We start from the raw sequence: 23,632 nt of genomic DNA, 5'->3' as shown, positions 1-23,632 counted from the left end.
TCACCCTCATATGTTTGGTATAACGACCCAGACAACATAAATATCACATAAATTATTCCCATGGTGAACGCCGTAAATAAAAAAATAAAATAATAATTGTTAATTTATTCTTAGTTTTTACCGAAAAAAACATAATAACAAGCGATCAAAAAGCTCCATTTACTCCAAAATGATACCAATGAAAAATTCAAGTGGTCCCGCAAAAATTAAGCCCTCACACAACTCCATAGAAAGAAAAAGAAAAAAGTTATGGGCCTTGCGAAGCGACAATGCAAAAAAGAAAGGGGTTTTTTTTTGCAAAAAAGCAGCAAAACGTAAAAAAAACTATATGTATTTGGTATCACTGTAATCGTACTGACCCAGAGAATAAAGATATATTTTTTTATGACCGAAAAATGAACGCTGTAAAATTTATAACGTAAAAACGCAGTGGCAGTATTGCTGTTTTTCCCATCTCCCTCCCAGAAAGAGTTAATAAAAGTTAATCATAAAGTTATGTTTTACCCTAAAATGACGCCAATAAAAAACTACAACTTGTCCTGCGAAAAACAAGCCGTCATGAAGCTATATAGACGGAAAAATAAAAAAGTTATAGCTCTTGGAACGCGATGATGAAAAAAAGGAAGAAAAACGCTTGGTCGGTAAGGCCCAAAACAGGCTGGTCACTAAGGGGTTAAGATACGGAATAAGCTCCCTATAAATAAGGCAGATAGGTCTGATACAAATGGTTCTGCTTCCTCAATTATTACATATTATTAGGTATTCCCCTATTTATTTAGGGAAGGGAATTTTTTTATGAAGTTCTGTGGGCGGCTAAGAGAGTTAGGAGAAAACTACTGGTTCACAAGGGCTTCTGACCAAGGCCGTCTGGAAGTACCAGATACCAAGCTTTATTATTTGGATTTGGATTTTGCATTGATAATGAAATTTAATTTTAGGGTGGAGAGGTAATTATAGGTTGGTTTTTAACTCTATATAAGAAATTAAGGGAAATGATGAATAAAGAGGTGAAGTGCAATAGTAAGACTGCATGGGCAAAGGATGAGGAACAATGGATGAGGTTTTGACAAGCGAGTAATTATCTGAGAAACCCTTCTCAGAGAGTCACTCAACTCATGATTTTACATCGGTTATACGTGACTCCTAATTGGCTTCGGAAATTTTCAACCAGTATTCCAAATGTATGCCCCAAGATGTGAAAACCGTGAAGCGGATATTATTCATATGTGGTGGCGCTGTCCTAAGAGACAACCAATCTGCCAGGGCCTTATTGAAATGATTGGAGATATCTTTAGTTTTGTCGATTTTTATTTGTGTTCTAGGCGAAATCCCTTATAACTTGTCAAAAGATAACGGGTTTATGGTGTACAAATCCTTTCTCTTGGCTCGATTATTAGTTGCCAGAAGATGGATGGGAACTGAGGTGCCCACTGTGAAGGAGTGGATGAATAGGATGAATTTAAATAGATCTACCGAGAAAGCAGGTTACAGAAAATAAAGTGCATATCTATAATAGGGTATGGAAAAAATGGGAGATTTTTATAGATAAATCTACTAAAGTGATATCGACGTACAGTACAGACCAAAAGTTTGGACACACCTTCTCATTCAAAGAGTTTTCTTTATTTTCATGACTATAAAAATGGTAGATTCACACTGAAGGAATCAAAACTATGAATTAACACATGTGGAATTATATACATAACAAACAAGTGTGAAACAACTGAAAATATGTCATATTCTAGGTTCTTTAAAGTAGGCACCTTTTGCTTTGATTACTGCTTTGCACACTCTTGGCATTCTCTTGATGAGCTTCAAGAGGTAGACCCCTGAAATGGTTTTCACTTCACAGGTGTGCCCTGTCAGGTTTAATAAGTGGGATTTCTTGCCTTATAAATGGGGTTGGGACCATCAGTGGCGTTGAGGAGAAGTCAGGTGGATACACAGCTGATAGTCCTACTGAATAGACTGTTAGAATTTGTATTATGGCAAGAAAAAAGCATCTAAGTAAAGAAAAACGAGTGGCCATCATTACTTTAAGAAATGAAGGTCAGTCAGTCAGCCGAAAAATTGGGAAAACTTTGAAAGTAAGGGCTATTTGACCATGAAGGAGAGTGATGGGGTGCTGCGCCAGATGACCTGGCCTCCACAGTCACCGACCTGAACCCAATCGAGATGGTTTGGGGTGAGCTGGACCGCAGAGTGAAGGCAAAAGGGCCAACAAGTGCTAAGCATCTCTGGGAACTCCTTCAAGACTGTTGGAAGACCATTTCAGGGGACTACCTCTTGAAGCTCATCAAGAGAATGCCAAGAGTGTGCAAAGCAGTAATCAAAGCACAAGGTGGCTACTTTGAAGAACCTAGAATATGACATATTTTCTGTTGTTTCACACTTGTTTGTTATGTATATAATTCCACATGTGTTAATTCATAGTTTTGATGCCTTCATAGTCATGAAAATAAAGAAAACTCTTTGAATGAGAAGGTGTGTCCAAACTTTTGGTCTGTACTGTATGTGGTTGTGGATTGAGTAAAATTAAAGTACTTTAAAAGCCCCCTTTTTTTTCTCTCTTCTCCTTCTTGCTCTTTGGGAGTGGGTTTAGGGAGGTTGGTTGGGATATGAGAATAAAATATTTACTGTATGTATGTTTTTATGTTTCTATAATGTATTTTTTGCTCAACTCCATTCAGGGCTACACAATTGTCCTGATTAATGCCATAATATAGCTTAGGGGTTATTGATGACATACCCTCAGGATAGGTCATCAATATCAGATCGGTGGGGGTTCGACACCTGGCACTGCCACCAATCAGCTGTTGGAAGAGGCACCACAACCCCTTCCTAGGCCAGTGACGAGAACTATATATCGGCCACGTGGCCTAGGTGTTGGTCACTCGCATGCAAGTGAATGGAGCTGAGCTGCAATAACAAGCACAGCCGCTACCCAATGGACTGAGCTTGGTCAGCTGTGAAGAGACCGAAGCGCTCTCCAGAGATCTTCAAACAGCCGGCCAAGGAAAGACCATCAGCATCAAGTTCCCTAATAATCCCTTAAATATGAATAAAGCTTCAGATTTCCTGCTTCTCCTCTCTACACAGCCATGAAGGAAAATGTAAAAATCCTATCTGCTTGCAGCTACCACTAGGGGGTGCTCACTGCCTATGAATTTATAAAGTTAAGTTTTTGCAAACTGCAGGTCCGCAAAGCACAATGTGCACGCCGCATCACGGTGCAAACCCATTGACCTTAGTGGGTTCATGGTCCACATGCTGCGGAGAAGCATAGGACATGTACTAACGGAAAATGCAAATGTGATCGCACACTACATCCAGCACTCTGCCCTCCATGCTGGATGAGACATTGGTTTATATTTTGGCCAAAGCATAGTAAGCCACTCACCGCGTCAAGGTCGTCTCATGAGTGGTCCCTAACTCTTGTTCCTACCTGTTCATGGGCCATGACAGCCACATAAAATCCAGGGAATGCAGGTCAGCATGCAAGCCAAGTACACTTTGCTTGTAACCCCGTCCGGTGCCATTACAGCTTTCATCGGATCCAGGGATGCAAGTACCAACATGCATGCTGAACCCACCATATACTTCTCCTGGAGCCAGATGGCTAATGGTACTTGCATCCCTGGATCCGATGAAAGCTGTAATGGCACCGGACGGGGTTACAAGCAAAGTGTACTTGGCTTGCATGCTGACCTGCATTCCCTGGATTTTATGTGGCTGTCATGGCCCATGAACAGGTAGGAACAAGAGTTAGGGACCACTCATGAGACGACCTTGACGCGGTGAGTGGCTTACTATGCTTTGGCCAAAATATAAACCAATGTCTCATCCAGCATGGAGGGCAGAGTGCTGGATGCAGTGTGCGATCACATTTGCATTTTCCGTTTATATATGTATTTCGCCATAGCGATCTGCACCTACAGGCAGGTTGTGCTGACCCAACCCCTTATTTTTTTCTTCATAGGACATGTACTATCTGTTTACAAGTGGCCACAACGATGCAGAAGCACACGGAAACCATTATCTGTAGGAAAGTAAAGGTATTATTCCCTACCTTGTACACGGAGGCCGTCCGCAGAGTACTGAGCTCTTCTCCATTGTTTATGATTGCTAAAAACATACAGAGTTGGAATGAGGTGGATTTCACAAAAATGGATCAGGTTCTCAATCCACAACTTTCTCCCACAAATCGTCACCCCACTCCTCATACTCTGCTCAGTCTGTCACACGCAGTCCCATCCTCTCTGACCTCATCACATGAGAGACCAGGTCACTGCCCACCACAAAGCCAGCTCACTCCACTTCTGAAATATTGACCAAGCTCCTTCCATTACTAACCTTTAGCCTGTGTCCTGTCACTTGTCTTCATTCTCATCCTCATCATGACTCTGCCCTTACTGCATCCTGCCCTGCCTTTAATATCATTACAAGTCACTGCCCCCTCCAAAATCAACACATTCCTTTTCTGTGGTTATTTCCACCATGCAGGTTTTCTGGACCTCTATTATGCTCTGCCCCTGGTCCCACAGCGTCATTATATGAATGGACATTGCCTCAGACAAGATCAAGACATTCCTCCCCTGCTGCCATAATCAGCCACATGAAGTAACTGGCTTTAAAGCACTCAGTCCCCTGCACTCTATCCTCAGCACTATATACCCAGCACTTTATCAACACTGTATCTTCAGCACTCTATTCGCAGCTATCTGTGTCTAGCACTCTGGGCCTAGCACTTTGTTCCCAGCATTCTGTTCCTAACACTCTATGCTTAGCACTGTATTCCAAGCACCCCATCCCCAGCACTCTTTCCCTGGAATTCTATTCCCAACACTCTTTCTCCAACAATTTATTCCCAGCACTGTATCCACAGCACTCTATTCCCAGCACTGTATCCACAGCACTCTATTCCCAACACTGTATCCACAGCACTCTATTCCCAACACTGTATCCACAGCACTCCATCCCTAGCACTCTTTCAACAGCACTCCATCCCCATTACTGCATCCCCAGCACTGCATCCCCAGAAATGCATCCCCAGCACTGCATCCTCAGCATTGCATCTTCAGCACTCTATCCCCAGCACTGCATCCTCAGCACTCTATCCCCGCCACTGCATCCCCAGCACTCTTTCTACAGCACACTATCCCCAGCACTGCATCCTCACTCAGCACTGCATCCCAGCACTGCATCCTCAGCACTCCATCCCCAGTACTTTTTCCCCAGCACTGCATCCTCAGCACTCCATCCCCAGCACTGCATCCTCAGCACTGCATCCTCAGCACTGCATCCCCAGCACTTTTTCCCCAGCACTGCATCCTCAGCACTCTATCCCCAGCACTGCATCCTCAGCACTCAATCTGCAGCACTCCATCCGCAGCACTCCATCCCCAGCACTCCACCCCCAGCACTCCATCCCCAGCACTCCATCCCCAGCACTCCATCCCCAGCACTCCATCCCCAGCACTCCATCCCCAGCACTCCATCCCCAGCATTACATCCCCAGCACTCTATCCCCAGCACTCTATCCCCAGCACTCCACCCCCAGCACTGCATTCTCAGCACTCTTTCCCAGCACTCCACCCCCAGCACTCCATCTGCAGCACTCCATCCGCAGCACTCCACCCCCAGCACTCCACCCCCAGCACTCCACCCCCAGCACTCCATCCCCAGCACTCCATCCCCAGCACTCCATCCCCAGCACTCCATCCCCAGCACTCCATCCCCAGCACTCCTTTCCCAGCACTCCATCCCCAGCACTCCATCCCCAGCACTCCACCCCCAGCACTCCATCCCCAGCACTCCATCCCCAGCACTCCATCCCCAGCACTCCTTTCCCAGCACTCCATCCCCAGCACTCCATCCCCAGCACTCCACCCCCAGCACTCCATTCCCAGCACTCCACCCCCAGCACTCCATCCCCAGCACTCCATCCCCAGCACTCCTTTCCCAGCACTCCATCCCCAGCACTCCATCCCCAGCACTCCACCCCCAGCACTCCATCCCCAGCACTCCATCCCCAGCACTCCATCCCCAGCACTCCATCCCCAGCACTCCATCCCCAGCACTCCATCCCCAGCACTCCACCCCCAGCACTCCATCCCCAGCACTCCATCCCCAGCACTCCATCCCCAGCACTCCTTTCCCAGCACTCCATCCCCAGCACTCCATCCCCAGCACTCCACCCCCAGCACTCCATCCCCAGCACTCTTTCTCAGCACTCCATCCCCAGCACTCCAACCCCACCCACTAGAATACAGGGATGTTAGACATGTTAGATATCATCCTCTTCTACCTTCTTGCCTTTTTTTCATGTTTCTCCTAACGAAACAGAGAAGAGCCAGGGCAATCAGGGAGAGGATGAGGATGTTTGCAGCGATGAAGGCTCCAAGAATCAGAAAGTCAATGTTCCTGGGACCTAAGAAAGCAAAATCATCTGTACATGTTTGAAGATACTTATGAGAGATTCCTAGTGGAGTCTATTAGAAGACCCTGGTCTCAGACTGCCCCATTATCCTAACTCCAGCTCTCATACAGTGCTCAGTGGAGTCTATTGGAGTCTAAAAATCCACCTCTTGCCTCAGTTATGATGAGATCCTCCCTATCTTTGTCCATCCCACATACTTTACACTTTCACATTGATCATTTGCATAAGGCTACACATATAATAAACACAAGCCTGTTCTCCCACCACATGTCTGATGATAGGATGCTAATTCCCATTACAAAGCGCTGACTGATGATTACCGACAGGACGAGGCACCGGCTAATTATCTGTTGGGATATTGTCCTCTGAAGATGATAACGGGGGGCAGAATTGCACCTACGGCATAATACTCATCCGCTTTTGAAGGACACAACATACAACATACAATATACTGTAGAGATAGCGAGAAATTCCTTACCACACTGCGGGGAAAACGCTGTCACAATTTCCGGAGCCGGAGTTGGAGATGTCTCTGTAATAGAATGGCATGAATTTACAATGTGTATTTGTCACGAAGCGCACTTCTTTGTAAGTAGCGGGCACAATGACAGGGAGCGGTGATTGCCCCACCCCCCCATCATTGAACCCCTGAGATGCCACGTTTATGGCTGACCGCGGCATCTGAGATCCATAATAAGGCATCTTAGTGTATGCTAATTAAAAAATATATATATTTTATTGTACTAATCTTGCCTGAAGTTCCAGCGCGAAATCTCACATGTCAAGTCACACCAGAATTTGCGTTGGATCTTCAGGCAAAGGTGGCTGCAGCAGCCTCTTCGCGCTCAAATGGATGAGGTAAGTAATATTTTTTTTATTTTTACCACCATTTCAGGGAAAATCGATTAATTACCACAAAGCAGAATGAAAATTCAGCTTTGCAGCGAATCAAATTTTTCCTGAAATTTGGATCAAAGGACTTCATGGACTTCGATTCACACAACGCCACTTGTGACAAAGAGGGAATCTTAAAATCTGGAAATGGTCTTTCCATAGATCAAACACACACACAAAAAAACACAAGAGCGAAAACAAAAAGTTCTCACCGAATGAAAGCTTGACTTCTCGATCTTCATTTTTAGCTGTAACATAATGGTAGTAAAAATAATGACATGTGCAAATCCCAACATAGGCAAAAACAAGGAGCGGTCAGGCTGATAGCCGTAAAGAAGCATTATTAACGAAATGTATAACTTTCTTGTGAAAATCTGTTTCTCTGACCCTGAGAAATGCTTCTTTTTCTTTTTATGCCGCTGAGGTTCTCCGTGGTGCACCATGGGCAGGGCCGCCCGCTGTGGTGCACCCTCGCTCCTGGGACTCTCCCTTTTATATGAGTTACAGTCCCTGAGATTTCAGAGCCAGTAGCACAGGGTAAGTCAAGTGGACTGAACGGAGCGGCACTACCCATGTTGCACTAAAAATTTGTTAAAAATTAAAGGACCGTACTTCCAGATGAAAAATATGGTTATGTTTTGGGGAAACCTACCCTACATAATGGTATGCTTTATTTTTAAACTCATTTTGGAAGTGACAGACTCCCTTAAAAAAAAATATATATATATATATACTGCTCAAAAAAATAAAGGGAACACAAAAATAACACATCCTAGATCTGAATTAATTAAATATTCTTCTGAAATACTTTGTTCTTTACATAGTTGAATGTATTGACAACAAAATCACACAAAAAAAAAATATGGAAATCAAATTCTTTAACCCATGGAGGTCTGGATTTGGAGTCACCCTCAAAATTAAAGTGGAAAAATACACTACAGGCTGGTCCAACTTTGATGTAATGTCCTTAAAACAAGTCAAAATGAGGCTCAGTAGTGTGTGTGGCCTCCACGTGCCTGTATGACCTCACTACAACGCCTGTGCATGCTCCTGATGAGGTGGAGGAAGGTCTCCTGAGGGATCTCCTCCCAGACCTGGACTAAAGCATCTGCCAACTCCTGGACAGTCTGTGGTGCAACGTGACGTTAGTGGATAGAGCGAGACATGATGTCCCAGATGTGCTCAATTGGATTCAGGTCTGGGGAACGGGCGGGCCAGTCCATAGCATCAATGCCTTCGTCTTACAGGAACTGCTGACACACTCCAGCCACATGAGGTCTAGCATTGTCTTGCATTAGGAGGAACCCAGGGCCAACCGCACCAGCATATGGTCTCACAAGGGGTCTGAGGATCTCATCTCGGTACCTAATGGCAGTCAGGCTACCTCTGGCGAGCACATGGAGGGCTGTGCAGCCCTCCAAAGAAATGCCACCCCACACCATTACTGACCCAATGCCAAACTGGTCATGCTGGAGGATGTTGCAGGCAGCAGAACGTTCTCCACGGCGTCTCCAGACTCTGTGACCTCTGTCACATGTGCTCAGTGTGAACCTGCTTTCATCTGTGAAGAGCACAGGGCGCCAGTGGCGAATTTGCCAAACTTGGTGTTTTCTGGCAAATGCCAAACGTCCTGCACAGTGTTGGGCTGCAAGCACAACCCCCACCTGTGGACGTCGGGCCCTCATATCACCCTCATGGAGTCTGTTTCTGACCGTTTAAGCAGACACATGCACATTTGTGGCCTGCTGGAGGTCATTTTGCAGGGCTCTGGCAGTGCTTCTCCTGTTCCTCCTTGCTCAAAGGCGGAGGTAGCGGTCCTGCTGCTGGGTTGTTGCCCTCCTACGGCCTCCTCCACGTCTCCTGATGTACTTGCCTGTCTCCTGGTAGCGACTCCATGCTCTGGACACTACGCTGACAGACACAGCAAACCTTCTTGCCACAGCTCGCATTGATGTGCCATCCTGGATAAGCTGCACTACCTGAGCCACTTGTGTGGGTTGTAGACTCCGTCTCATGCTACCACTAGAGTGAAAGCACCGCCAGCATTCAAAAGTGACCAAAACATCAGCCAGGAAGCATAGGAACTGAGAAGTGGTCAGGTCACCACCTGCAGAACCACTTCTTTATTGGGGGTGTCTTGCTAATTGCCTATAATTTCCACCTGTTGTCTATCCCATTTGCACAACAGCATGTGAAATTGATTGTCACTCAGTGTTGCTTCCTAAGTGGACAGTTTGATTTCACAGAAGTGTGATTGACTTGGAGTTACATTGTGTTGTTTAAGTGTTCCCTTTATTTTTTTGAGCAGTGTATATATATATATATATATATATAGATCCAGAAAAAAGAGCGGCACTCCGGTAGGTAAAAGCAGGTGAACCCTTTATTCACCCAAGTGGTGCAACGTTTCGGCTCTAATCATGAGCCTTCCTCAAGCGAGCTTTCATGAGCCTTCCACGAGCTTGAGGAAGGCTCGTGATTAGAGCCGAAACGTTGCACCACTTGGGTGAATAAAGGGTTCACTTGCTTTTACCTACCGGAGTGCCGCTCTTTTTTCTGGATCTATTCATTGGGGCTACAAGTCTACTCCCCCTGAGACGTGCACCCGCACCTTTCCCTTGCAGCCAGTGCCGCCATTTTTCTTTATATATATATATATATATATATATATATATATATACACAGTAAAAAACACTGGCAGCACCACCCAAAAAGAGATATATGGAAAAAGGCGGGTTTAATGTCCAAGTATGGCAACAGGCGCTTACCCACTTATATAGAGCAAAAATCGGACTGCACTCCAGACGGTTCTTCAGTAAAACAGTGTGTTTTTATTCACCCATTTGGTGGCAAAGAGCTTTTTGCCACCAAATGGGTGAATAAAAACACACTGAAGAACCATCTGGAGCACAGTCCGATTTTTGCTCTATATATATATATCTGCCTCTCATTGAGAACTGTGCATAACCACCTGTTCTTAGTTACAACCTCTAGCCTGGATCACCAGGAATGTCCATTACTCCACCAGGATACTTCAAAAGACCATCAAAAATAGAGGCTAAGCTACTGACTCATAAAAAATGTACTGTATACTCAATCATATAGTGGAAAAATATACCCGCTGCTCACCTAGAAAAGGTCATTATAGCACAAAGTAACCACAATTGAAGGACAAACCACTGGAATACCCAAGAGAAAGATACTGTAGGATATCCTCGAATTGGCATTGTACCATCCAGGAAAGGTTTTCCTACTAAGAACTTGTTGGGGTCAAACACTGGAACCCATGCTGACCCAAAGATCTGAGGCATCAGGTCCCTGTTTTTGACAGAGAAGTGGGTAACAGGGAGTAAGTCAGGATGATTTTTAATCTTCCATTAACATTCTCGCCAGCGCCTCCTATTGTAATTGGCTCCCTATGAGTCAAGATCTGACTTTCCAACAAGACTTGAGATTTGACAAGGGAACATGGCCACGCCAGATATCCATCTGCAGACAGCTGTTTCAGGTTACTTGCCCTTAATTAGTATGGCACCCCGAAACAGCTGTCTACGGATGGCTTGGCTATGTCCCCTTGTGAAATCCCAAGGCTTGTTTGAAAGTCGGATCTTGACTTCCAATAGGTGGCGCTGGCTAGACTGTTGTCTTTCTCAGGAGATTCCTCTTTACATATTTGATTCCCATGGAGCATTGCCAATAAGTCTCTATGCAGGACTGGTCTCTTTAAGAAGATTCAGCACCCTGCCTAAGCATCTTCCATTCATTGTGATTGGGTTACAACATCTGAAGCTTTGCTGAGTCTCAGCTCTCTCCGTAATGTGGAAGGAGAGAGGCTGCTGGTCTGTAGAAGCTGGTGTTGGTTGTGGACGTGCCAGTGTGGATCAGTATTTATTCAGTTACTGAATCCCTCAGTCATACGCACTACATTCCCTCACTGTTACACCCACTACTTACATTGCAAAATGATATCAACAAAGTCACTGGTGTCCCCGTGCTGATTCCATGCGGAGCAGCTGTATGTATTAATATCTCTGGAGGTAACGTCCATCAGATACAGCTCCAGTCCCTGTCCAGTCACACTGCTGACCACATTATTCTCCCCCTTCGCCCAAGTCACGTAAGCTGCTGGGTTACTGATCACTGAGCAATTGAGGGTCACAGAGTCCCCTTCGTTCAGCACCACGGTGTGATTCGCTATTATTCCTGCAAAAAAATGGAGAAAAATAAGATCAACTAATTTCATCACATGTTAAGACATTGCAGGACGATGCAAAGAACATGGTGGGCGGTGAAAACTAAATTATGCAATAGAATTTGTTTCTTTGTTCTCATGACTGGTGGTCTCTGCAGTCAGACCCAATGATCTGCAATAGTTGTTGTAATAGAAAGAGGATGTTTTTGATGAGCAGTGCAATCATGGATAGTCTGTGCCATCTCCATACAGGTGTTGTTCTGGCTGGATTTAGGTGCAAAGCCAAATTTTACAAGCAGCAGTGCCCACCACCTGGAACCACCAAGCCACCATGGCAATAACCACAGGATTACTGGGACAAAAAAAATCTAAATCTATTACATTGACATGCATGCCAAAAAGCAGAGCACACGGCAAAAAGACCATGCACAAATGAAAGAAAGTCATTACCTGAGGGGCCAATAAAAGTGTTTATGGATGGTGGATCTGAAAGTAATGCAGGAACAGGATAGAAATGTAATGGTTGTACGTCAGAATCAGAGGATATAAAGTATCTAAGACCAAGCACACATTACCTTATTCACCCCTTTCTTTTGATCAGGGTATTTTTGTTTTCATTGTGAGGTGTAAGTCATCCTAAAAATCACTGTTTCTCAACATGCGGTATGTATACTTCAGGAGGTAGGTGCCACAGGGGGAAGGGGTACATCGGACTTCCCAAGCAGACAGCAAAGTTTCGTTGCTGGTTTCTGGGGCTGCTCAACACCCTCATATACTGTAGATGAATACTGCGGCGGGGCAGGAAGCCAATGTCTTCCCCCCTCTGCTCTTTACTTTCATAGGCCAGACGGCACAGTCATCGTGATGATGTCATCATTGTGACCACCTGCACTTGAATGCAAGAAGCTCAGGATGTGGACCAGAAGAGGCTGCATCATGCTGGGCAGCAGGTTTTATTACTACTGGGGGCAATTTAGGGGGCATTAGTACTACTGACAGCATTATAATGGGGTATTTGTGATACTGGGGGATATTATGGGGATTTATTACTATTAGGAGGTACTATTGTGGGCTTTGTTACTTCTCGGGGCACTATAGGTAGTGGAGTCACTTAATGACATACAGATTGATGTTGAGTGTATCGAAGTATCCGAAGGGGACTTTGATAGCAAAAATTTGATTCACCACGAAGCCGAATTTCATTGCGCTTTGTAGTAACGAATCAATGTTTCCTTCAATGGTGGCTCACAATAAAAAAAAATTATACTCACCTCATCCACTTGATCACAGAGAGGCCATCCACTCCTGTTTTGATAGATGAAAACCCGCCAAAGTACCTGCGGCAAGCATGAAGATGTAACCAGGTGATCACGCTGGCCGCGCTGAGGAGATAGATGTGAGTCTCAGATGCCACGATCAGCATTGAACGCAGCATCTTAGATCTTAGGGGTTAAATGATGGGGTTGGCACGATTTCTTGACGAAGTTCGGCAAAGCTGGCGAATCAATTTTTCAAAACTTAGCTCATCTCTAATCAAGACCGGTGTTTTCACATGCTAGTCTTGATCCCCTGTGTGCTGGAGTGAGGTGGTCCTAAATTATTAAGAGGCAGATGCCTCATAGTAAATTCCTTGCAAGTCTGGCAGCTCGCTACAAAAACTGTTGAAAAAGTCAAGTGAAAGTTTTCTGCAACTTTGCATTTAGTGCGTTACGTTAACCATTGCTACATCTGATTAGATTATGTTACTGAAAGGAGAAATGGCCAGGTGCCCAGGAAAGGGCTTTACTGATCTTGGCATCTGAAGCAACATGGAACGGAGCCAAGTTTGTGCAGAACATTTTGAGCTCTTGAAAAATATGAGCGGTAAATCTTGACTTATGTGGTTTTAAACCGGCCGGGAGCAAAGAGATGTCAAACTAAGACGATCAGCGCTTGTACAAGATGGTGGAAAGTATTGTAAGACAAAATCTTATCCACGGGGGTGCAACTGGCACAATGGTTTCAAGATGAAGTATACTCTCATGAATACTGAATGATCTAAAACCTGTGTCTCCAAACAAACATGTTGACAGCCAGGTAGAGAAGGTACCCAAGTCATGAAAATAGGCGGAAGGCAGCAGGAAGTACTGTTGGGAGTGTGGTGGTGTCAGGTAGCTCCTGAAAGGAGCTTAATTTTTATCGTTGTTCACTGACTTGCATCATCTAAAATTACCACCTAGTACGTCTATCTAGTGATGGACGAACATCGGCCGGGACGATTCGCGAACGCGGACGCGCGAACACGATCAAATGTTCACGAACCGCAAGTTCGCAGCGGACCCCATTCACTTTAATGGCAGGCGAACCTGAAAATCTTCAGGTCCTATTTGCAGCCACCAAATACTCACTAGAAGTGCATAAATCGTCCCACAACATGGACAGTGACATACCAGAGGGGGATCAATGGCAAAAATTCCCTCAAAAAATATGTATTTTAATCAGGGGACATTTTTATGCGTCTTAAAGGGAAACACTCAAAAATGTGCCCTGCTAGAGCCTAGAAAATTTTAATTTTAGCCCACTGGAGTACAGGCCCCAAACATTAGGCATTCACGGGACAGAAAACCTCAAGTGATTATGTGGCTGGAGGTATATTAGACGGTCATTGGATATCAATTTTATTGCAGGCAAGTGGAATACAGGCCCCAAAAATTATTTATTCACTGTACAAAAAAGAACAATTGATAATGTGTCTGGAGGTACATTAGGCGGTCACCGTATAACAAATGTTACTGTTGGCCAGTTAGATTACAGGCCCCAAAAATTATGCATTCACCGTACATAAAAGATCAAGAAATGATGTGGCTGGAGGTATATTAGACGGTCAATGGATATCAATTTTACTGCAGGCCAGTACAAATACATGTCAAATACATATTTTTAAAAGAACTAAGAATATAAAATTGGATTAAAAACATGGCTTACGAAATCCTCCCTCTTGAAAAAAAAAACAATGGTAATAGGTGAAATTCTATTAAACGTGGTCGTTACAGGTGTTGAGCTAGGCGAGTGCGCTTATCGGTCACGATCCCCCCTGCTGCGCTGAATGTCCTTTCGGACAGGACACTCGACGAAGGGCAAGCCAAAAGTTCCATTGCAAATTATGCCAGCTCTGGCCACAGGTCAAGCCTGTACACCAAGTAGTCAAGGGGTTCCTCGCTTCTCAGAGCATCCACATCGGCTGTTAACCCGATGTAGTCGGACACCTGTCGGTCTAGGCGTTCACTGAGGCTGAATCCTAAGGGCGGCTGTCGATGGGTTGGCTGCAAGATCGATCTCATATCCGAAGTGACCAACACATCTTCAAACCGCCCTCTTCTTGCATGCGCGGTAGGATTGGTACCCGCAACTGTTTCGCTGTTGGTGGAGATTCCTCTGCCAGCGCCCGCAACAGCAGAGAGCAGCATCTCTCGCAGCAAGACCTGGAAATGCTGCATTTTGACAGCCCTCTGTGATGCTGGTAACATGTCCACCATTTTGTATTTGTACCGGGGGTCTAAGTATGCTGCCACCCAGTACTGGTCCTTACCCTTTTTATATAGGGGTCCCTCTTCAAACACTGGATCATGAAGGCCCCCATTTGCACTAAATTTGAAACGGTGGAGCGGCCTGGCTCCTGCTCATCACCCAGGACAATGTCGTCCTCGGTCTCCTCCCACCATCCACGGACACCACCAAGGATCCCAGAAAAGTTTAAAGCCTGCTCTTCTTGCTCCTCCTCCTCCTCCCCCCAGCCACCATCCTCCTCTGACTCCTCTTCAGACTCCTGCTGACTTGTCTCAGATGGAGTAGCCCCCCCTGGGAATTCATTCAGCATTGCAACTTCCTCATCTTCCTGCTCCTCGACGGCTTGATCAATGACAGGACGCAATGCCCGCCCCAGAAAGAAAGCATAAGGTATGATGCCACTGATGGCGCCCTGGCTGCGACTGACCAGTTTGGTGATGTCATCAAATGGCCGTAGAAGTCTGAAAAAAAACCAAGCTCCCCAGAACCTGTCCTGCTGCAGAGTTCGTACAGGTAGTCGTTAACGGCACGTTTCTCCTGAAGCAGCCTATCAAGCATATACAAGGTGGAGTTCCAGCGCGTCGGGCAGTCACAAATCAGACGACGTCTGACGGGCAGGTGGTGTCGCCGCTGAATGTCAGCAAGGCGAGCCATGGCCGTGTAAGATCTTCTAAAATGGCTAGAGATTTTTCTGGCCTGCCGCAAGACGTCCTGGACCCCGGGGTATTTGGCAATGAATCGCTGCACGACTAAGTTCAGGACGTGTGCCATGCACGGCACGTGTGTCATTTTGCCCTGTTTCAGCGCGCTCAGCAGATTGACACCACTTTACCAACTGTCAAATTGAGGGGGGTTAGCCACTGATCGGTCTGTGACCGCAGATCTGAAAGCAGTGCAGGACCCGTGTGGCTCTTGGCTTCCAGGCACAACAGCCGTAGCACAGCATGGCAATGTGTCCGTTCGCCCGCTGTGTCCTCCGGTATCTTCACTGAATTGGTTCTACTAGGCGGAGTCTGCCCTGATTCACCCTGGGCGTTCCTTCTCCATTCTATCCAATTGCAGCACAGGTCTCACAGCCTGGGAGGTTTTTTTTCTCCCAGGCTGTGAGCTCTGCGCTGCGATTGGACAGTGCTACAGCCTGGGAGAATGAATGCCTAGGGTGAAACAGGGCAGACTCCACCTAGTAGAACCAATTCAGTGAAGATACCGGAGGACACAGTGGGCGAACTGAGCGGCTCCCAGGGATAATAGTAAGTGCAGTGAGATCCCTGGGTGCCGCTGTATGTAGCCTGATAATTATCTTACAATGTTTGGACCTATGAAAGGTCCTCTTTAAGGCGGTCGTCCCTAGGTGAGTGTTGGGCTTACCGCGAGCACAGGCTGCAGATGGCAACACTATTGTCAGCAGCGGACATGTTAAAAAAAGCCCACTCTGCGGAGCCATGTGCCTGCGTCCTGGGATCGCCAGATGTGACCGTGCATGGTGGATGGCTCGCTCCAGATACATTAGCAGTCTGCTTTTTGCCTTCTGTGCACTGTTATTTCTACCTGCTTCTCCTCCTTCTCCTTCCTATCTGTTGCTCCGTCTCTCCCTCTGAACTTCCCTCCTCTTCCTGCCTTCACCACCACTGACATTAGAGATCTCGGAGTAGGCAGCAACAGCAGGGACCTCTGTCCTTGGACTGATCTGGGTACTGTCATCAGACCGCCGGGTGGTGGCCGTTGCTACCTCCTCTCCCTCATCCGATGCCAAGAATGGCTGCGCATCGGTAAGGTCTGGGAATGGATGGGAAAATAATTCCTCTGACTCGAGTGGAGGGGCTATGGTGGTGGTTGTGGTGGTGTCTTTGGGGGTGCACACAGCAGAGAGTGAGGAGGGTGCAAATACAGAGGATGAGGAGGGTGCAGAAGCGGAAGGCTGAGTGAGCCACTCAACCAACTCTGGTGCGTCCTTTGACGTAACCCTCTCCAGCTAGGCTCCGGCCTGGTGCACCTGTCCGACCCCTACCACCCCTGTGGAATGGCCTGCCTCTTCCTTATCCTGTCATTTTTTTTTTTTTTTTTTTGTTTATGTCCTATTCTTGTCCGTTTTGCGGACAAGAATAGGCATTTCTACAATGTGCCGACTGTTCCGTTCCGCAAATTGCAGACTGCAAAAAACGTAATGGTCGTGTGCATGAGGCCTAAAATAGAAACATAGAATGTGTCGGCAGATAAGAACCATTTGGCCCATCTAGTCTGCCCAATATACTGAATACTATGAATAGCCCCTGGCCCTATCTTATATGAAGGATGGCCTTATGCCTATCCCATGCATGCTTAAACTCCTCCACTGTATTTGCAGCTACCACTTCTGCAGGAAGGCTATTCCATGCATCCACTACTCTCTCAGTAAAGTAATACTTCCTGATATTACTTTTAAACCTTTGCCCCTCTAATTTAAAACTATGTCCTCTTGTAGCAGTTTTTCTTCTTTTAAATATTCTCTCCTCTTTTACCTTGTTGATTCCCTTTATGTATTTAAAAGTTTCTATCATATCCCCTCTGTCTCGTCTTTCTTCCAAGCTATTTTCAAAATTACCCTTAGACAAAATCCCTATAGAAGAGCAGTATTTGTGGAAGCAGGTATATAGAATCTGTGACGAAACCAACCTCGCCACTGGGTGGTGGAGAGGCCTGGCTACCAGCCTCTTGCCCCAGGATTATGGGCCCTCTCATCAGCCAGGCTTCCTTTGTTCACAAAGGACTTTTACTAACTTTTGAACCCCTGGTCTAATTCGTGCCATTTTGGGATATGTTAAATGTCTATGTGTACTCTAAAGGGTGGGACATTGTATATTTGAGTAGTGATGTCTGTCCTATTGTCTCCACGTGTGTATTGGCAATTTCCCTTTGTCCTGAGAGATAATTGACTTGCTCCTCGGTTGTCTCCAGGACAGAAGACACTGTGTATTCTCCTGCCTGTGATACAATTGCATCAAACCATTGTGTGGGGTAATTGTATCACAGGCAGAGGGGAGGATTTTGTGTGGGAGTGTCTGACTGTATTGTATGTGTTTATTGGTTGTTTTTACAAAACCCTGTGGGTGGTAACCTTGTTGGAAAATGTGTATAAGTCAATGCTTGTGTGTTCAATAAAGAGTTCCTGTTTTACCCTTCATCATGTTGAGGCTGGTGTTTTGGTAACTCAGTGGTGGGCAAACTTTTTTGTCAACTAAGCCAAATATCGCCAAAACCACGATTGAAATTTCTTTCGAGAGCCACATTTTTAAAACCTAAAATATTGCGTCAACAGTACCAGTGAGGACTATTAGGGCTCATGCACACGACCGTGTGCCCGCCATTGCCATATTGCAGGCCGCATACGGCGGGTCTCCAATACACGGGCACTGGCCGTGTGCAGCCCGCATCATGGACCCATTCACTTCAATGGGTCCAGTATCCGGGATATGAGTGCTACAGAGTGCTTCCGTGGTGCTTCTGGCTTAGGGCATTGAAGTGGTGCTTAGGGCATTGAAGTGAATGAGTCCATGATGCAGGCTGCACACGGCCATGTGCAGCCCGCATCATGGACCCATTCACTTCAGCATGCGCTACTTTTTTGCGGTGCAGGCAGTCGGATGCGGATCGCGAACCCCATTCAAGTGAATGGGTCCGCGATCCTCATGCAGCTGCCCCATGGTCTGTGTCCATGCATTGCGGACCGCTATTTGCGGTCCGCAGCACAGGCACGGCGCCCTTACATTTGCGGGCATGAGCCCAGAGTGTGTTTTCACATACACTGCGTGCAGAATTATTAGGCAAATGAGTATTTTGACCACATCATCCTCTTTATGCATGTTGTCTTACTCCAAGCTGTATAGGCTTGAAAGCCTACTACCAATTAAGCATATTAGGTGATGTGCATCTCTGTAATGAGAAGGGGTGTGGTCTAATGACATCAACACCCTATATTAGGTGTGCATAATTATTAGGCAACTTCCTTTCCTTTGGCAAAATGGGTCAAAAGAAGGACTTGACAGGCTCAGAAAAGTCAAAAATAGTGAGATATCTTGCAGAGGGATGCAGCACTCTTAAAATTGCAAAGCTTCTGAAGCGTGATCATCGAACAATCAAGCGTTTCATTCAAAATAGTCAACAGGGTCGCAAGAAGCGTGTGGAAAAACCAAGGCGCAAAATAACTGCCCATGAACTGAGAAAAGTCAAGCGTGCAGCTGCCAAGATGCCACTTGCCACCAGTTTGGCCATATTTCAGAGCTGCAACATCACTGGAGTGCCCAAAAGCACAAGGTGTGCAATACTCAGAAAGGCTGAAAGACGACCACCACTGAACAAGACACACAAGCTGAAACGTCAAGACTGGGCCAAGAAATATCTCAAGACTGATTTTTCTAAGGTTTTATGGACTGATGAAATGAGAGTGAATCTTGATGGGCCAGATGGATGGGCCCGTGGCTGGATTAGTAAAGGGCAGAGAGCTCCAGTCCGACTCAGACGCCAGCAAGGTGGAGGTGGAGTACTGGTTTGGGCTGGTATCATCAAAGATGAGCTTGTGGGGCCTTTTCGGGTTGAGGATGGAGTCAAGCTCAACTCCCAGTCCTACTGCCAGTTTCTGCAAGACACCTTCTTCAAGCAGTGGTACAGGAAGAAGTCTGCATCCTTCAAGAAAAACATGATTTTCATGCAGGACAATGCTCCATCACACGCGTCCAAGTACTCCACAGCGTGGCTGGCAATAAAGGGTATAAAAGAAGAAAATCTAATGACATGGCCTCCTTGTTCACCTGATCTGAACCCCATTGAGAACCTGTGGTCCATCATCAAATGTGAGATTTACAAGGAGGGAAAACAGTACACCTCTCTGAACAGTGTCTGGGAGGCTGTGGTTGCTGCTGCACGCAATGTTGATGGTGAACAGATCAAAACACTGACAGAATCCATGGATGGCAGGCTTTTGAGTGTCCTTGCAAAGAAAGGTGGCTATATTGGTCACTGATTTGTTTTTGTTTTGTTTTTGAATGTCAGAAATGTATATTTGTGAATGTTGAGATGTTATATTGGTTTCACTGGTAAAAATAAATAATTGAAATGGGTATATATTAGTTTTTTGTTAAGTTGCCTAATAATTATGCACAGTAATAGTCACCTGCACACACAGATATCCCCCTAAAATAGCTAAAACTAAAAACAAACTAAAAACTACTTCCAAAAATATTCAGCTTTGATATTAATGAGTTTTTTGGGTTCATTGAGAACATGGTTGTTGTTCAATAATAAAATTAATCCTCAAAAATACAACTTGCCTAATAATTCTGCACTCCCTGTATTTTTATATGTACTTTCTTTTATTTGGATCTTGATTATTATTTCATTTTATCTTTATCATTTTTTACTTTTATTAAACTTGTCTGCAGATGTGGATGTAATGTGGATGACGCACTTATGGGGAATATCTGTGGATGACGCACTTATGGGGGATATCTGTGGATGACGCACTTATGGGGGATATCTGTGGATGACGCACTTATGGGGGATATCTGTGGATGACGCACTTATGGGGGATATCTGTGGAGGGCACTTATGGGGGATATCTGTGGATGACACATATATAGCATAAGATGCTATATATGTGTCATCCACAGATATCCCCCATAAGTGCCCTCCACAGATATCCCCCATAAGTTCCCTCCACAGATATCCCCCATAATTGCCTTCTAGTAAGTAAAGTAATGTATTAGTGGGGGGAAGGGAGGAAGCAGGGACACTTGCGGCGGGGCCGGTGCAGTGCCCGGCGCTGTGCACACACCGGGGGCAGCTCCTACCTTTCTGCTGCAGGACATTTCGCTCCAAGTCTCCTGAGCGGCAGCCTCTTCACCACTCCACCACTCCTCACATGGCCGGCAGTGGGCAGCCGAACTAGAGCGCCGCTGCCCGCCCTTCTCCCTCCGTCATGCGCCTCCTGCCCCGCCTGCCTGCTTCATTCATAAAGTGGAAGGAGCAGACAGACGGGGCAGGAGGCGCATGACGGACATTTTGCAAGCAGCTTGAGCGGCGCGATATGGCTGCACGGCCGCCCACCTGCCAGCCCGCACCAAAGAGCTGCATTGAAGGGTCTAAAGAGCTGCTTGTGGCTCGCGAGCCGCACTTTGCCGACCACTGGGATAACTGATTGACACTGGGGATTGCTATACGCTGAAGATTTGCTATACTCCCCTGGCTATAACTACTAGCTCTTGTAAGAGCTGTTCCTGCTGTCTGGATTTAGGAGAGGTCCACCCACTGGAGCCTGGAGCCTTGTCGTAGGTCCAGGGTGGGTAGGAGACGGTGAGACCTCAACCAAGCTTCGGCGGTTCGTGGGGTCTGCAGTGCGTACGGTGTCAAGTGGAGTGCTTGGAGTCCTCGGGAAGCACTAGGAGCATCCATCGACGGAGGTACCCGGTCGGGGTGTTAGGAGATCCGTTACAGAATCCCTTAATGATTTTTTGCTGGAAGCAGGTATATAAAACCCGTTAATCAGTTGGGGCAACTGTTATATTACACCAATTGCAATTAGTTATTCCAATAGCATTTGTCCCTCTGTATAGTTGCAGTATCGCAGCAGAACTGCACACAAAAGGACTTTTGTGGCCCTATTAGCTAGCGTTTGGTGTCCCTAGAAGTCTATCCCTGCTCCACAATATGGCGCCGGCGGACATTGCCATATGTTCTCCTGTTTGACGAATCACGAACTAGCAAAGTTCACCGCGAGACTACCGCCGGGCGAACCGCAAGGCCATCTCTACGTCTATCCATAACTCTCAACATATTACTTACACTGAACATCCAGGACAATCGTCTTCTGGGTTGAAGCCCTCACTGCCGGGTAGTTCACCTCACAGGTTATAGACGTCTTGTGGTCACTCAGTAATGGGGTAAAAGTTACACTAGATGATTTTCCCCAAATTCCGTCCAGGTTGTCCTTCCACCATGTGATTGTAGGATCTGTTCCATCGCAATTCCCTGGAGGGGTACATGTCAGTGTCACCTCTTCGCCTACTCTTAGATGCCCCAAATTTGATACTTCTGGTTTTTGTGTAAGATCTGTGGCAAAAAAAATTATACAAAATAGTAATTAGTTTACACCTATCGGTGGTAGGTCCTGTATGGTGGCTTAAAGAGTCCCCATGGTTCTTTACTATGAGGCTGCAGACATCTCATTTGTGCTTTATGCTACTTCTACCTATGGAGTTGGCCACCATAATACGACATTATATGGATCATACTGCAAAAAATTTAAATTGGAGACATATGGAGTAAAATATGTTTCATATACTTTGGAAGGTACCAAAATGCACCCTTTAGAGAGATGTATTTCACTTACAGGCCCTACACCCAAGTATATTTGTTCTGGAATCTTAAAGGGGCTGTCCAGGATCCTCAGAATAGGCCATCAATATCAGATTGGCAGGGGCCAGACACTCCACACCACCACCGATCAGCTGTTCTGCAGTATGTCTGGCACCCAAAGTCAGTGCCAGAACTACATACCTCCATCTACTGTGTGGTGAATGGGACCAGTGTTGCAGTTACTTCCTCCATCTACTACACAATGGATAGAGCTGTGTAGTTCTGGTGCAGGAGTTACAGGTAACAGCTGATCGGGCAGGGTGCAAGGTGTCAGACCCCACCGATATTATATTGATGACTTATCCTGAGGATAGGCCATCAATATCAAAATTCTGGACAACTCCTTTAAGGTGCCCATATACTTTGGCCTTTGGTTGGCCAAGTCTACCGATTTTGTTAGGATATCAAATGTTTAATAGATGTTTTACCAAAATTGTTTTAAAATTTAAAAAAATACAGTCAGATCCATAAATATCGGGACATCGACACAATTCTAACATTTTTGGCTCTATACACCGCCATAATGGATTTAAAATGAAACTAATAAGATGTCCTTTACTGGCACAGACTGTCAGCTTTAATTTGAGGGTATTTACATCCAAATCAGGTGAACAGTGTAGGAATTGCAACAGTTTGCATATGTGCCTCTCACTTGTTATGGGACCAAAAGTAATGGGACAATTGGCTTCTCAGCTGTTCCATGGCCAGGTGTGTGTTATTCCCTCATTATCCCAATTACAATGAGCAGATAAAAGGTCCAGAGTTCATTTCAAGTGTGCTATTTGCATTTGGAATCTGTTGCTGTCAACTCTCAAGATGAGATTCAAAGAGCTGTCACTATCAGTGAAGCAAGCCATCATTAGGCTGAAAAAACTAAATAAACCCACCAGCGAGATAGCAAAAACATTAGGCGTGGCCAAAACAACTGTTTGGAACATTTTTTTAAAAGAAGGAACGCACTGGTGAGCTCAGCAACACCAAAATATCTGGAAGACCACGGAAAACAACTTTGGCGGATGACCGAAGAATTCTTTCCCTGGTGAAGAAAACACCCTTCACAACGTTGGCTAGATCAAGAACACTCTCCAGGAGGTAGGTGTATGGGTGTCAAAAATCAAGAGAAGACTTCACCAGAGTGAATACAGAGGGTTCACCACAAGATGTAAACCATTGGT

At 45.8% G+C, this 23,632-nt stretch overlaps 1 protein-coding gene across 5 annotated transcripts in view; it reads right to left on the bottom strand.

Annotated features, from left to right (window-relative positions):
• The window catches only part of LOC120991984 (sialic acid-binding Ig-like lectin 8), a 62,485-nt gene that overhangs the window by 2,997 nt on the left and 35,856 nt on the right, over positions 1 to 23,632 (bottom strand). For 2 of the 5 annotated variants that reach the window (XM_040420750.1, XM_040420758.1), the window contains exons 4-10: positions 21,885 to 22,151; positions 11,976 to 12,011; positions 11,288 to 11,536; positions 7,546 to 7,581; positions 6,918 to 6,971; positions 6,308 to 6,430; positions 4,070 to 4,125 (exon numbers count right to left, since the gene is read on the bottom strand). In XM_040420750.1, the coding sequence (XP_040276684.1) occupies positions 4,070 to 4,125; positions 6,308 to 6,430; positions 6,918 to 6,971; positions 7,546 to 7,581; positions 11,288 to 11,536; positions 11,976 to 12,011; positions 21,885 to 22,151 (821 nt within the window). The remainder of the gene's footprint in view (positions 1 to 4,069; positions 4,126 to 6,307; positions 6,431 to 6,917; positions 6,972 to 7,545; positions 7,582 to 11,287; positions 11,537 to 11,975; positions 12,012 to 21,884; positions 22,152 to 23,632) is intronic. The other 3 variants (XM_040420767.1, XM_040420779.1, XM_040420774.1) reach the window with 3 other exon arrangements.

Source organism: Bufo bufo, chromosome 1 (assembly GCF_905171765.1).
Source record: "Bufo bufo chromosome 1, aBufBuf1.1, whole genome shotgun sequence".
Lineage (NCBI taxonomy): Eukaryota > Metazoa > Chordata > Amphibia > Anura > Bufonidae > Bufo > Bufo bufo.
The sequence above is the reverse complement of the archived record's forward strand: the minus strand, read 5'-3'. Positions and strand labels throughout refer to the sequence as shown.